Raw genomic sequence first — 15,821 nt, forward strand, 5'->3', positions numbered from 1 at the left:
TTCAAAGGGAGAGTCTGTGAATTGAGGTCTCATGTGGAAGTGAGGTCTCTAACCAGAGGGTAAGCATGAAGGAGGTCACTGAGGAATTCTGATACTGTCAGATTTGAGAAGACTGAGTACGACTGTACTGGACTGTGATACTCTGATATTCCTGCCAGGTGAATTTAGAGAGAGTGTTAAATGCTAATCCAAACTGTTTTTGGTGCAGCATGTAGACAAGGATCATCAGTCTTAGGGCCTCCCTGGGGTGATCTGGTTTTGGGCTGCCCATATAGAAAAGCTTTCCATTTGGAGGAGCAAATCTTCCTAGTAGGAGGCTTTCTGCTTTGTACGAGAATCTCCTGAGCCTGTAGGAGGCAGTCTGTCAGTTGTGCACCACCAGTCAACATCCAAAACATCAGTGTAACAACTGCAGATCTGGGTGGAGAATCTCACTGTTGTTCTGAGATATTACGTGCAAGCAGGTCAGAAAGTATATGGGGGGAGGAGGGAGGGGCACAAGGACATCAGCAGTATGTCCAACAGCCAAACTGTCTTGGCCAGCAGGGGGCTACCGACATTGTATTGTAGTTTAAATAATACAATATTTAATAGCGTTGTCCTATAGCCTTGTCCTATAGCCTTGTCCTGTCTGATCTGGACCATTGGGTCCCATTCCTAAAAGAGAGTGAGAGAGACCATGACGTGTGCACACGAGGCCAGAGATTGTGGCTAGCATCTGTCCAGACTCATGGGGGTTTAGAAGCACACAGATCCAGTACATGCGTCCAACTACAGAAGCCTGGTGTGTGTTCACCAATGGGTCCACCAGGTCTGTGACAGCAAGGAAGGATGTCACCCTGTCCCATATTCAAAAGCCATATTTGGCCAGTAAGGACTGGCAGTTAGCCACCCACAGCTGTGTGCAAAGTACAACTTTTTCCCAAATAAGCTGAGCCTTTTGGGGTCCTTTGGGTAACTCTTACTGGACTTCAATTTTCTTGTACCGCAACTAAGGAGCCTGGGAGAGGAGAGCCTAGAAACACTCAAACCCCATAGGAGGTACTTAGTACCTCTTTGTTACTCATTTCACAGTGTCTGCCACAGAGACTTTTGCAGGGCCAAGCAGTCCCTCATTTATAGGGAAGGCAATACTAGCTGAACCAGAGGCAGACAAGGTATCAAAAAGCTTGCGGGTTTTCTCCGACATGACTGACATCTTGAACTCCAAAGTCTTCATCTCCAAAGTCTCTACAATCATAAAAAGGAACTTCTGGAATGCTTTTTAAGTCATCTGGTACTGGTACTGCTACTGAAAATACTGCTTCATTGGGTGACGAGTTTGACTAGTCCTTTGACAATACACGGCATTGGTACTGCTGTGTCCCTGGATATGGCTTTCGGGTACTCTGGCCAAGGATGCTGATGAGGAACGTCCTCTTCCTCTTTTTCAAGAGAAGTGGAGATGAGCTTCTCAATGCCTGAGATGACAGGCCCTGGGCACCCCAATAGGACAATGGTGGTATGCCATAGAAGTACGGCTGGCTTGTTGGCTACTGGCCAATCCAGAGCTCTTCCTAATGAGCTGGTGGATGCTGAGCCCTGTAGGGTACGCTGGCAGAACTATTGCAGTGTTGACCAGTGACCTCAGAAAAGAAGGCTCTCTACTGGAAGATAGAGGATATGTATGCCCCAGTGATGGTGAAGACCCGGCCTCCTCCAGGGGCAGCACCAAAGAGTATGGTGCTCTCAATACTGGTGCAAATCAGTGTCTTGGTACTGACAATGGTCTTGCTTCTCCTCTCAGCTCATCCTCCTCAGTCTGTTGATGCTGATGGATGCATCACCGGAATTGGGGTCACTGCTGGAGGAATCTGCCAAATGATAGGGTGCTCCTTCTCCTCAACCCTAGATGCCATGTAGGGCTTGGTGAATTTATCCCCAGAGGCTTTATGGCATCTGCCTTTCTGGGAAAACAGAGAGTCTCTGCCTCAGTGTTTGGAGTGACACTTCTGTGTACAAGACTGACACCGGAGGTGTTGGTGCTGGGTCATTCCTTGGTGCTGGGTCATTCCTTGGTGCTGTCTTCTCTGCACCAATCTTAGGCATTGCTCATATGCTGGATGGGGCAGCAGATGAAACTGGTTTGTCTGCCAGCAGAATTCTCAGAACTTGCCTTCTTTGAGTCTGATGAGATCTTAATGAATTGTTCCAGAAGATGGAACTTTAGCCTCACTTCTTATGACTTACATGCTCGGTCTGCTTTTCATTCTCCACCAGAACATCTGCTCAGTATATGAAATTCCCCCGAACAGAAGTCACCAGCTTTGCTTATCTTTCTGGGTAATTAGTTCATTGCAGGATAGACAGGGCTTAAAGCTCACAGGTTTTGAGTTCACTATGCTAAGGATCTCTGTTCAGCAAGCTCTGACTGGCAGAGTTCAGTTCAGACAGATGGAGACGGCTCATGATGGCAGATACAGAAGATCAGAAGTAATTCTGAAGATTGTTTCAAAGATTTGTACACATTTAGCCTGAGCTGAGAACTAGCAGGTTCGACAGTTTTTTTAATAGCAGGTCGGTGCTGCTCCCATGGGAAGAGGAAACTGAGGGAGCCTTGTAGTCACCCTGTCCTTTATGTCCTGGTATAGAAGCACAAAGCAGCACAAGGTACATGAGCTGCCCTAAATGCTGCTATTAAAAAAAGCTCTAGCCTCACATGCAAGAGGAAAACATTCATTTAAACTGAGATCCACACAGACACTTACTTGAGCTAACAGTGCACCATTGCCTTGCATATGAGTAACAGAGGATCTGCAATGCTTACAATCAACAGGAATAGGGGAACACGAGTAAGATCTGACCACTCCTGCCAAGACAATTTCTCCACTAATATGACTGACCCTCTCTGCAGAAGTAGAATCGCCTTCCACAAATAATCTGTTGTCCAAACATGGTAAGTTTTGCTCTTTTTCTGAAGAGCAGCAGGGAAAAGCAATGACTCTTCTGATATATATTTAGAAAGCAATCTTGTGGTGTTTAGATATATGTGTAGGTTAGTCCCAGATGAAAAGCAGGACTACCCAGGGATTTCAACAAGCTCTTTTCTGATTGAAACTCAGGTTTATCCATGACTTAAATCCTGCATGTGTACTACTGTGGACTCACATCTTAATATGATGGTGAAATAATCATCGTCACTTTGCTTATGCTTTGTATAGATCCTGCAGATGATGAGGCCTAACTGAGTTCACTTATACCAGACAGAAATCCCCTATTACAAATGCATTTTAATGTTTTTCTGTCCAAAAACATAGCTAGATATCACATACCTTTAAATTAATCACAACTGATAAGAGACTGAAGACAGGACTGGGACAAAACATAAGCTGCTCACTATCCCACTGGCTCAGAACCTATGGCCATCCTATTAGCAGAGCTTATTAAATAAGTCAAACAAAACAAAACAAAAACCCCAACAACCTCCCATGTCAAATAATGTATCCAAAGAATATTGTGGAAAAAAGACAACAGACACATTATTCAAAAAATCCCAACAGCAGCCAAACAGCTCTATTCATAGAACTGCAGGCTTGGAAGAGATTCCAAGGGGTCATCTATTTTAGAGGTTCTCAAACTAAAACGAAGGAGAGTGCTCCTTTGGATTATCAGGGGGCATGAAGACCTGACAGGCCATGCTGATGGGTCAGGTCAGAGGTGGCACTGTGCAGGCAGTTCTGGCTGCGAGGACCAGGCTCCCTCTGCCTGTCTTACTCCCCCACTTCTGCAGCTGCAGCAGCCACCAATCAGCAGTTACCAGTATCTGCAAGTAGGGAGTGGAAGGATGCACCTCAGAAATACTGAACCACAGTACAGCCACACAGATCTGCCTCCTGATTTGGCTCTTCAGAGTGGCCCAGGGCACAGAGCCCAATCTGATTCGCCTACTGGACAAAGCCTGTACAGGGAAGTGGAGGGGGCCGTATTGAAGGTGGCTCTAGCTGGCAAGGGGGCCAATACTCCAGGGTTGCAGTCTTCCACGTCCCTCCAGACCCTTCAGCACAGCCCCATTCACTTCTCCCTCCACAGTTCCCTTTCTCCTGCTAACATATCCCAGAATGATATTTGCATTTTTCACAACAGTGCTGCATTGTTGACTTACATTAAGTAGGCAATCTCTGCTAACAGAAACAGCATATGCCCTACAATTGTGGCGATCACACTCAATTTACCTTGTTAACTCTTCACGGAGATTGTTAGGCTCAGAGGAGTAAAATTTTACACGAAGATGCAGACAGTATGGTGGACCAACTGCAAAGTAAATGAATTGAAGAAATTGATAACAACAGGTCTATTACCTGGGGAAGGTCCAAATTTGTTACAGAATAGAAGCATACACAGCAAGAGTCTGCCTATCAATCGTTTTGACCCAGCACAAGGTGTTCAAGAAAAGAATTCCCTTGTGACATAATTTAAAAAAACAAACAAACTAAAACAAACCACACTAACAGACACAGTAAATAGTTTGTTTTACATATTACAAGTCAACCCAAGCATCTTAAGCCATTAAATTGATTTGCCTTGCCAAGACCAGACAAATCTAGGTTAATCCCAATATTTAAGCACTCTATCCATCACTTAGAAAGCCATGGATTTTGGCTCTGCACTCAGCCAAATTCTTAGAAACTCTGCTGGCCTATGTAAAACATTTGCAGAGCTCTGGGGAGTACCTGCTGTTGACAGGGTATGCCACCATATTCCATAGACTTTTAGATCCATTTTGGTGGGATTTAACAGTCCCTCTGTGGGAGCATCATCTTTCTAGAAGGCAGAGAGTTAATCCAGACAAAGACTGGATTAACAGTTCTTTGAAACTGCAGAGCTCTACATGGATTTGTGTATTGAAACTAGAATCCTTTTCTTTGACATCCCTTCCAAGATTTACATTTTATTAAAGTAGCATGCAAGACTCTAAAGACTGTACAGTTGGCAGCGAAGCTGCTGAACGTCAGCCGAAATGGATATACTAACATATCCAAAATTATCAGCGTGTGCTTCACTGAATCTATCCAATACGCTGTTACCAAACTTTATGTCATATGTGGTGATTTGACAGGCAGACCACACACGGATTAGGGCATTCTACAACCCACCAAGCAGAGGGGGCTGTGAGACAGTTTTTCATTTAGCGAGGACAACGCTCTACATCTACTGAAGAAACTGCAAGGCTATGATGCTAAATAAATCATTTCATAGTTAATGAACCTCCAGCATTAAGGAAAGTATATTGAATTAAGTAACAGGACCCATGGAGTGTTTTTAAGTCTCCAGTAGGCATGTGCCAAGATTTTGTCACCACATCATCCCTTTCACAACACTGCCTGTTCCTGGCAGGGTGACTTCTAGTGTAGCAAATACACTAGACTACATGTCCCCACAATGTATATTGCTACTTGACTAGCCGAAAAAAAGAAATTTAAAAGGACACTTACTTTTAACTTGTTTTTTTATGCTCTTTGTGTTGTCCAACCAATGCTGAAAGACACAGAATCCTTGAGTTGAAATTGTTTTATCATAAGGTAAGGAGAAATCTTTACAAAAAGAAACAGATGTAAAAGAAGTCACAAAGGTTAACTATACATTAGGAAGGACTGTCTTAAAATGGCAAGCAGTCCCACTAAAACAAAGCCTAATCTGAATCCTTTATGGCTAACGCCAGTCTGCTTATCAAGGCATTTTATTCTAAATGACGTTGGTTAAGTCATACAAAAAGCGTGTCACAGAGCAGACTCTTTAATGGGATGAGTGAGCACAGAAGCACTACATCATAGTGCATTAGAATAGATCATTTTCACTTGAAATAAAATCAAGGCACAGAATGAGTTTCAAGTGATTACAGCAGACAGCATCCATGCAGCAATACAACATGTAAAAATCAGTCCTCAACAGATCATTTATCTGTCTGGAGTACTGATACACAAACAAGCCATATTAATGACACCACATTCTTCTAGGAGAACAAACAGAACAAATCAATTCCTGCATGAGCACAGACAGTGTGAGATAAATTCACTTCGCATTAAATGAAGATTTCAATGTCTGATACCTGCCTCAGTTTCTACACTTTGGGGAAGGGAAAAATAATGAAGGAATTAATTTTTCTCCCTCACAAACATTTCCTCTAGGCATACATGGTTAGACAAAGCCTTGGTGTTATTTGTCAATTAATATACATGGGGCCTTTTCCTTAAGAGGAAATTCTGGTTTTATTGAAAAAAATACTTATAACAAATAACTGAAAAATGCTGAAAATGAGATAGTAAAGTCTTAGTGGTGGAAAAAAATGGGAGTAGAAAATACCACATCATTTCAATAATGTTAGTTATAAGCTAGATACCAGTGAATTCTCAGAAGAAAAAATTATGACTTATGTTGGCACATTAGACCACATAGGAGAAAAAACTGCACACTCACACGTAAGAAAGAAGCCTGGGCACAGGCACACATGCAGCGTGCCCAGAAGGAATTGTGCAGCCATACTCCTGGTACTGCAGAGGTTGTACAATGGGCCAATGACAGAGCTGGGCCCAATGCACGATGACAACACAGACCCATGTCAAAGGGGCATGATCTGTCCAAAATGTGTGACATAGGCAGGTAACAGATGTTGCATTATCTGAGAGGAGAATTACACTGACCGAACAGCGGAAACAAGGTACCATACACGCCATGTTTTGGCTGGAATATGATGCTGAAAGAGGCATCTTAGTCAGCTGATCTCTGATGTGTCCTTGCTACCAATACAGTTGAGGGTCATAAATCAGCAGTGCTCCTCTGGTAAAACTATAGGTCATGCTGCTCACACAGGGGCCTGGTGATTCAGATACTTCACAGAAGGTAAGATGGGGATGGGAGGAGAGGAGGGCCATTTTCAGACTGCAGGACTGTGTGCACATCTGTTTAATCTCCAATCTGTTTTCTTTCATCTCCTCCACATTCCAGTGGTAGGCAGTTAAGAGGCCGGAGACAGGCACTGATAGCACTTCACTTGACTCAGCTCCTAACACCAACGCCTCCAGGAGTTCAGCTTGAATGGTAAGGGGGGAGGGGACCATGGGAGAAGGGGAAACAGAACTGCTTTTACCATAGGAAACCTTGGAGGGACTTAAAAAAAAAAGAGAGAGAAGGCTACATTTATTCCAAGTGATTCAGATGGAATGCAAATAGGGCTGACAAAGTTTACATTTTGATGAGAGAGTTTATTCTACCTGCTCTAGTACCTTTATCCAAATCGAACAGCCATGGAGAAGAATGAATCACTAATGAACAATGAAAACTGCATACTGAACAAACAAAAAAGCGCTAAAAGTTATTCTTAAAACAATTTTGAGTTGATCACTTCAGAATGGGAGACCAAATAAATAGGAACAGCAGCTTTTTAAACAAAGTGGTAAGACTAAATCTTGTTTGACAAGAAGTAATAGCTCTTCTCTTGCGATGTGGAATTAACTGCTCTGTAATTTAGACAATGCTACGCAAGTCACGTTCAGTACTAAGAACTACCATAGCTGAAGTATTTGCTAGAGTATAACAAAAACAGTATATTCCACAATGCATTAAACTTATGTAGCATTTGACTCCATAATGCTCTCTCTACATTACAGTAAGGTTATAAGTTTGCCACAGTTTAAAGTTCATCACTTCCTTCTTGTTACAGACTATGTTTTCTATGTTATTAAAGGATAAGCTAATTAGCCTAACAAGTCTCATGTCATCTTTATTTTCCCACACCTCTAGGCTGGGTTCTACTGTTTGACGCTGAATCGATCTAAAGCTACAGTACATGAATTCAACAGTAGCCTTCCCACTGACCACAACGAGCTTTGGCTCAACTCTGTATGCTCTAGAAACAGGCACAAACGCTCCTTTTTGCCAGCTTCTGTCTTTGTAGCACAAAAAATATTCCTAGCCACCAGACTAAAAATGAATGCAGAGGTCAGGTGAGCAAGATAAGATATTCTTTCACTTCATATGGGATTGCAAATTTTTATTCGAAGAAAATAGGTCAGTGTTGGATCTCAAATTGCAAAATCTTAGCAAGAGTGGTTAGTAATTTTCCTTGCCAGTTCCTCTCCTAACTCTGATGCATTTATTTGTAGAGAAGACCAAGACCCGGGGCAGCAACAGAGAGATAAAAAAAATAAGAGAAAAGGGACATTCTTACCATTTTATTTATACTTCATTTGTTAAAACGGACCTGTTAACAGTTTAGACTGGGTACTAATTTTATTTTATTTGTAGTTAAGCAGATTCTCATGTGTGTATATAACTGCTTATTACACACACCCCCACACTTTACTATATTACGTACCCTCCTCACCTCAGACAAAAAGGAAGGGGAGGGTTTGTTGTTTGTTTTTAAAGATATCCTTTCTTTGGTACAACTGGCCAGTGAAGCAATTTTTAGTCTCGGCTTAGGACAACAAAAATGGCTAGCCGCCTCTGAAATACAGGATTATTCTGTGGTTCAGGCATTAGGCTAGGGGGGTCTCACAAGAACATTTTTGGTGGCCTCATAGTGCAGCCAGCAATTATTGCTGGAGGCTGCTTTGACAATTTTTCCTAAAATACTCAATTAACTTTAGGAAAAACAAAGAAGTATGCACAGATACATGTTCAAATTGTAATTTATTTGTGTATGTTTTTTTGCAGACTCAGTAATAAAAATGTACAGTTTTCTCTGTTCTTTACTGGATCTAAACAGAATAGAAATAAATGTGTTTTCCATGTTCTTGTCCCTTCTTGTTGTTTCTTTTGCTCTTTTTTGGTTGCTTATTTTTTTAAGACTTGCTAGCTAGCAAGTCTGTTTCTGTGAAAAGTGATATTTGTATTTTGTTAATATCACTTTTCACAGCAGACTTGCTAACTAGCAGGGAGGCTGTGAAAAGTGATATTAACACACATGCAAATATCACTTTTCACAACAGACTTATTCAGCCCTGGCAAGCTGGGACTAAGCCCTGGATGGGGAGGTGGGTAGGGAGGCCGCTAGGGGCCAGGGGTGATGAATCCAGGGACCAGAGCCCTGCAGATACGGACTGGGGCCAGAGGACACAGTGGGGGCCAGGGGCAATATGGGGGAGGGGGTGAGCTTGGGGCCACCAGTCACTGCCGCATGGCTAGGGGCCGGAGCTGGATCACACGGCTCCACAACTGGAGTCCAAAACCCTGTGGCTGCAGGGGTCAGAGCCCACTGCCTCACGGCTGGAGCCCAGGGCCAGAGGAGGCAGCAGCAGGCGGGGGAGAGGGTAAGCCTGAGGCTAGGGCCGGGGTCAGGGCTCAAAGCCCGTAGCCTGGGGATGGAGCCTGCCGCCTGCCAGCGCAGGTCGGAAGCCCAAGCCCCATCACCTGCCTGCTCCTTCAGCGTCTGTGGCTTCAGAGAGAGACAGGGCCTAACTCCTGCTGGCAGCCCCTGAGGAGGGGCCACTGCTCCCCCCCACCCCCACCCCCCACATTGCCACCCAGAAGGCTGCGACTGCATGAAAAGCCCCTGGTGGCCGCATTTGAGAAATGCTGCACTAAACTGTGACTCAGGAGGTCTGAATTCAATTCCTGACTCTGCCACAGACATCCTGCAGGACTTCAGGCAAGTTCCTTGATCTCTATTTCAGTTCCCCACCTGTAGAACAGGGAAAGTATTATCACTAATTTATGTGCTCCATTTTGAATGAAAAGCTGACATCGGAATAGGCAGACAGTTCTTCAGAAATATTCAATTGTTTGCTTCTTGCCATTTGGCCCTAGTCTTTTCAAAATGAGACGCTTACTACAGTATTTAAAAACCTTACAATAAACAAGGGTCTAAATGAAACATGTTAAACAGTGCATGTAAATGCACACGACAGTTATAAAAAGGAAACAAACCAAACTGAATTGCCTGCAGGTAGCATGTTACCCTGTCTAGATTAATACTCACCAGGAATCACCTGGATTGGAAATACTAACCCGCCCAGGGAACCTAACCTATCAGCTATTTTGGGGGTAGGAAAGATTATTCCTCACAATCCCACCACCTGAGGAGGAGTCAGTGTTACCACACACTGGGATGGTGGGCAGGAAAAACAGTCACACAGCTTGGCTTAATAAGTGGAGTTGAATAAACTCTGAGCTCTAATAAAAGCTACTGGCACATGGAAACTCTCCATAGGGAAGACGATAGCATGGAAATCAGTTAGACTGTTTCTATGCCCTAATGCACAAAGGATGCTATTTTGGTGAAAAGAACATAGAAGTGTGATGGAGCCATTTATGAGCAAACTGAAGTACAACAATCTCAAGGGGCTAGATTTGTATTGCAGGTGTAGCAATACAGCACACAAAGTCTTGTACAGGTCTTGTAAATTCATAAAAGCAGTTTCAACAGTCTGTCATATCAGGATAGTAACCATCTAAATGCTCCGTGGCATATGGATAAATAGCAGCAACAGGTGCAGATAAGGAGAGGGAAGAAGAGAACATTTTCTTTAAAGTGCACAAATAGTGAAAGGGATCTCAGTATTTTTGCTGGAGTGTACTTTATCTAGTAAACTTGCCAGAGGGCCTACATCTCTCTTTGGTAGTACCTGTATGTACCCACCCTCCTCTTTAACTACTTTTCCACCAAGGTGACCTCAGGTGCTGAAAATTAATTCTCATCACTAGCCCTCCGGCAATCTTCCAAATGCTGACAAGTCACCAGCAGGCAGGCAGATAGATCCTGCTCCAGGCATCTCCAGGGTGGAAGGAGAACCCATGACTTTTCTCCCGCAGAGCAAGATGTCCTCTGTAATCCAAGAGATCAAGCGCCATACTCACTGCTGGTGTAAATGAGTGCCATGCAGAGAACTTGAGTGGAATTGTGCCTACTCATGTCATCTGTGAAATTGCCCTTAAGTATATAATGCTCAAGGTCAGATTATTTTCCTAAAAGAAACCGCTCTCTGCAAAATAAGGTAAGTGTGAAGACAGATCCATGGAGACTGCTTTATGTAGGATACCACCAAGATATGCAGGGATTTGGGAACAGCTCATCTAGAATCTAGAGAGGCCAGCCAGCCTGTTTGGTTGCCTTGTCTGCCAGGGGAGGAAACAAGGAGAACTTCATGTTTTAACAGCAAGTCGACTAACATGCTATTTTAAGGTAAATAGTTCATGTTTGCCCCTAAAAATTTCAACTTTTGACAAATATTTCAGAAGTCATTGGATTAGTATCAGTACCTTTATCTTACAGACTGAACTAGAGCAGTTCAGCTACTTAGGTCACCAGCAGCTGTCTTTCCTACTCTGCTGACTTCGGTGTGTTACTTCTGAAATAAATCTGAAGTGATTTTGAAATGCATGGACAACCTGGTCATCTATACCAAAGAGACATGTGATGGACACTCAAGCAATTCGAAAATCTAGATACAGAGCCACTTATCTGAGAAGGGCACCTTTTCCCTCCTGTAACAGGAAGAGTCAGTCCTGGGTCAGGTTAAAGTGTTACAGTACTGAGATCTGGATCGAGTCCCTACCTAGCTCCTCCTGAAAGATAATAGCTATTTATTTAAAAAACACTGAAGTGTCAGTACAAAGTGTCACTTTTCCCTCCAGAGAAGGAGAAAAGTGAAACCAAAATGGAGAAAGCAAGGCTAGCTAAGTAGCCAGTCCAGAAGTCACATTGCCTGGTTCTCACTAGGGGCCTGATCTTCAGAACAGTGGAGCACCCATAACTCCAACTGCAGTCAGCAAGAACTGTGGGGTGGTCAGCACTTCTGACAAATGCTTTAATAGTCCCTTTCTGTGGTTTCAAAAGCAAAAGGTTGTCTTTTTTTTTTTAAAAAACACACTTGTGTGAATCTTTGCTCAAATCTCTCAAAAGATTTAAATAGCAAAGCACCTGACTGCTGTAGTCACCTCTCTCATTACCTCCAACTAAGGCAAGAGGTGTTCTGAGTGCTAATCAGTTGCAGGATTGGTCATTAATATGGCATTAAAGAAGTCAGCTGTCTGCCTTCCTGCCCTTAACCTGACAGTGGATGTTGACAGGATGCTCACTGTAGACAAGAATGCCCATGGCACCATGCACTGGCAGAGAAGGCCTCTCCCTGCATCACTGCTTATAGAAGAAAGACCAGGCAAACCAAATCCCAGCTAGTTCCATTCTGCAATCATTCGTAACTAACATTACAGGACAAAAGTGCTGTGGTATCAAAGTCCTTCTGTAAGAACTGTCCTGACTTTAAAACCAGAAAGGAGACACAGGAATGGGTCAGAAAAGTGAAGGACAAGAATATGTAAGCGACTGCGGTGGCCAACACGGGCTTGATAAAACTTTGGTATGCTCTACAGTTTTTGCATCCAAGATAATTTAAACCACAAACATTTGCTTTTTGGTATCTGTTGGTCTGTCATGTTAAGGTTTGAACTTAATGACTGTCGCTAGAAAAAACAAGGCTCTGTTACTCACTGCCACTTGTGCGGAATCCATGAACCTGAGTCCAAAGTAGTCATTTTCAACGAGGTCCAGATGATACATGATCTGTTCAAACAGATGTTGGCCTTTGGCTTTTTTCTGAAATTGCAAAATGAATTAGCCTGTAACAGTAGATTTGTTACTGCAGTTGCCTTTTCAAGGCTACGAATACACAAACTGAGTATGCCAAAAAAATGTTTCTAAACACAAAGTTGGCAACAGCCTCATCTATAATTGTAGAGTTGCTGGCATTTGCGGTGCACCAAGTAAATGAAAATACGTAATGATTTGTAATTTAATCAAATGTAGATTTTAAACCGATTTTTATAAGTAGCCAGTGCCAAATGCCAACGATTGGAGGTACTTAGCACCGAACTCTACAGCTCAGTGTCCCCCTACTACATGCCCAACAAGGTCACTTTATGCCATGAAATTGGAAACACGGTTGGCGTCTGGCACTGCCTAATGCACCAGGTAGATTTAAAGGAAAGGTATAGAAATAGCCACTATTTGAAATCCAGACATAATTCTTCATCTTTGAAGCAGATAGGAGGGGGAAAAAAAAAAAAACAACATATGAAGACTATACTTTAGGATAGCTCAAATCCTTCCAAATGACTAAAGCAAAGCAAATCAAGCAACATTTCTCTAACACACAAGGCACTCTCATCAACAAGTGATTTCATAACGCTAACATACATAGTGGAGAGATGCATTGCTTCTACACAGAAATGTGTACCATTCACTCCTTTAATTTATTAATCTGGTGAGCCACTCCAACCTATTTATTTTTTTAAAAACCTATTTTCTTAATTTACCTGCATACACAAAAACCAACGGCAAAAATACCAAAAGCTAGTTTTTACTTAAAGAAACAGCTAAGATTGCTAGGGGACACTAGTGAAAAGTACTTATATCACATATCATTTATAAAACCCACAGGCCTAAAATGTAATTTTTCATATAAATAAAAATGATTTTATTATATATATATAAAATCATAGAATAGCAACCTTATCTCGAATTCCAAATAAATACTATGTTTCTTGTGATAAATACAAAGTATGAACATAAAACATTTGAAAATCAAACATTAAAAATGAGAAAGCAGCAAAGAATCCTGTGGCACCTTATAGACTAACAGACGTTTTGGAGCATGAGCTTTCGTGGGTGAATACCCACTTCGTCAGATGCATGTAGTGGAAATTTCCAGGGGCAGGTATATATATGCAAGCAAGAAGCAAGCTAGAGATAACGAGGTTAGTTCAATCAGGGAGGGTGAGGCCCTGTTCTAGCACTTGAGGTGTGAAAACCAAGGGAGGAGAAACTGGTTCTGTAGTTGGCAAGCCATTCACAGTCTGTGTTAAATCCTGAGCTGATGGTATCAAATTTGCAGATGAACTGAAGCTCAGCAGTTTCTCTTTGAAGTCTGGTCCTGAAGTTTTTTTTGCTGCAGTATGGCCACCTTAAGATCTGCTATTGTGTGGCCAGGGAGGCTGAAGTGTTCTCCTACAGGTTTTTGTATATTGCCATTCCTAATATCTGATTTGTGTTCATTTATCCTTTTCCGTAGTGACTGTCCAGTTTGGCCGATGTACATAGCAGAGGGGCATTGCATTGAAAATGTGGTGTATCGTATCAACTGATCAGCTTCAAACAAGACAAATTTGCATATACATAAAAATGCTACACACTTTTTCTATTCAATTCCTTTAACAACACTATTCTCGAGGAAGCACTTTATCAAAACTTGTATTCTCTACTGCTTGATCTTTAACAGGTATTTCTCACAGTCTCCTGTAAGAGAAAATATTTAGATACAACATCAAGATAATAAAAATCCATTAAGAAAATCTATGGGTAAGAGTTAAGATTGTTATGTTGTGATGAAAGATATATTATTTTTATCAAGTAGAAAGAAATGCATTTATGTTTATTAGTGAGGCAGTGTACATTTTTAATGTCCTTAACTATTTATTTCCTTGCTTGAAAGTGGTTGGGTTTTGTAAACAACTGATGTGATTGTCAATACACTGTTGTCACTCAGCAACTTTAACACTTATGAGTTGAGTAAAACCCAAACTTCTGTACCATACTGTATGCCAACTCACTAGTAGCTCACCACCGGGTTGAGATAGTCTGTGTCACAGAATTCTTAGCTATGTTTGTTGGGAAAAGTATACAAACTAGTTGAACACAGATATAAAAGCCAGTCTAATGATTTCGGCTACAAAATTTGCTTTGTTTATAAAGTAATAGAAAGCTAAGTATAATTTTTATTCTCAGAAGCTCCTCCATCTCTGCTTCAACCACTAAATCCCATACTGAAAATAGCAAGCAAACTTACCATCACCCTATAGTACTCTGATCTTTAAATACTTTGCATTTAAATAAAATGTAACCTGGGTTAAACCTCTCTTACAATATGATTCAAATTTACATTTTATAGTGAAAGCTCTAAATCAAATGACGAAAGCCTAAACCAGTGGTCCTCAAACTTTTCAGGGTTGCACTCTCCCTTACCCCGTCTGCGCCCTCCCCTGGGCCTGAAGTGGGGCTGCGGCTCCCAGGGGTGGGGGTACACAGACAGGGGTAAGGGCCAGAGGCTGGGGCCATAACTGGGGGCGGGTTCAGGAGCCAGGGCGGCAGTAGAGCTAGGTGTGAAGTCGGGCTGGGTGGCGCTCTCCCCACCACCGTACCAAATGTTGCTCAGGCCCCCTCAGGGGGCATGCCACTCACGTTGGGGAGCTCTAGCCTAGACACTGATTTCAGGCTGTCATGCCTTTCTGTCACTCCCTTATTACTAATTATCAGGAGGACCTGGAAGAGCAAGTGGTCTCACATATATGCACAGCAATAATCAAGTGTCAGAGGAGGCACTGGGGACAATGCATCAGCCTCTTCTCTTAGTTTCAGTTAATAGATTCATTATTACCAAAAAATGTATTAAACATTGACAAAAAAAAAAAAAACCTCTCCAAACAACTTTGTTACAACTCTTGAACCAACAGGAGTTCATCTCTTTATTTAAAATAATTATTTCTTCCACTTTTAAGACACTTGAGCCAAGGTCCTCTTTCATCCAAAACACATTGAGCTATTAATAATTTATCTTGACACGTGGATGTTTCCTGCAGCTTAAACAATAGGAAAGACAGACTGATCAAAATTAAATAAATTCAGGTTTTGGGAAAGGTGAAGTTACAAAAGGCATCAGCTCACACTAAGGACCTGGTGCCTGGTCTAAGCCAAGAGAAAGCCTCCACAACAACTACATTTTAGATTTTACTTTTATTAAAATATGTCTCTATATAAATATTTTATAAACAGCTATTCAAGCTATGTTTCA

General features: G+C 42.1%; 1 protein-coding gene across 6 annotated transcripts in view; it reads right to left on the reverse strand.

The window, feature by feature from the left end:
- Window positions 1-15,821, reverse strand: part of EPB41L5 (erythrocyte membrane protein band 4.1 like 5) — a 139,695-nt gene that overhangs the window by 115,263 nt on the left and 8,611 nt on the right. For all 6 annotated transcript variants that reach the window (XR_007768389.1, XR_007768390.1, XM_050917026.1 and 3 more), the window contains exons 3-5: window positions 12,467-12,571; window positions 5,472-5,514; window positions 4,212-4,290 (exon numbers count right to left, since the gene is read on the reverse strand). Coding sequence is in view for 4 of the 6 variants with exons in the window: in XM_050917026.1 (XP_050772983.1) it covers window positions 4,212-4,290; window positions 5,472-5,514; window positions 12,467-12,571 (227 nt within the window). In the remaining 2 variants the exon portion in view is untranslated. The remainder of the gene's footprint in view (window positions 1-4,211; window positions 4,291-5,471; window positions 5,515-12,466; window positions 12,572-15,821) is intronic.

This window comes from Gopherus flavomarginatus, chromosome 10 (genome assembly GCF_025201925.1).
Source record: "Gopherus flavomarginatus isolate rGopFla2 chromosome 10, rGopFla2.mat.asm, whole genome shotgun sequence".
Classification (NCBI taxonomy): Eukaryota; Metazoa; Chordata; order Testudines; family Testudinidae; genus Gopherus; species Gopherus flavomarginatus.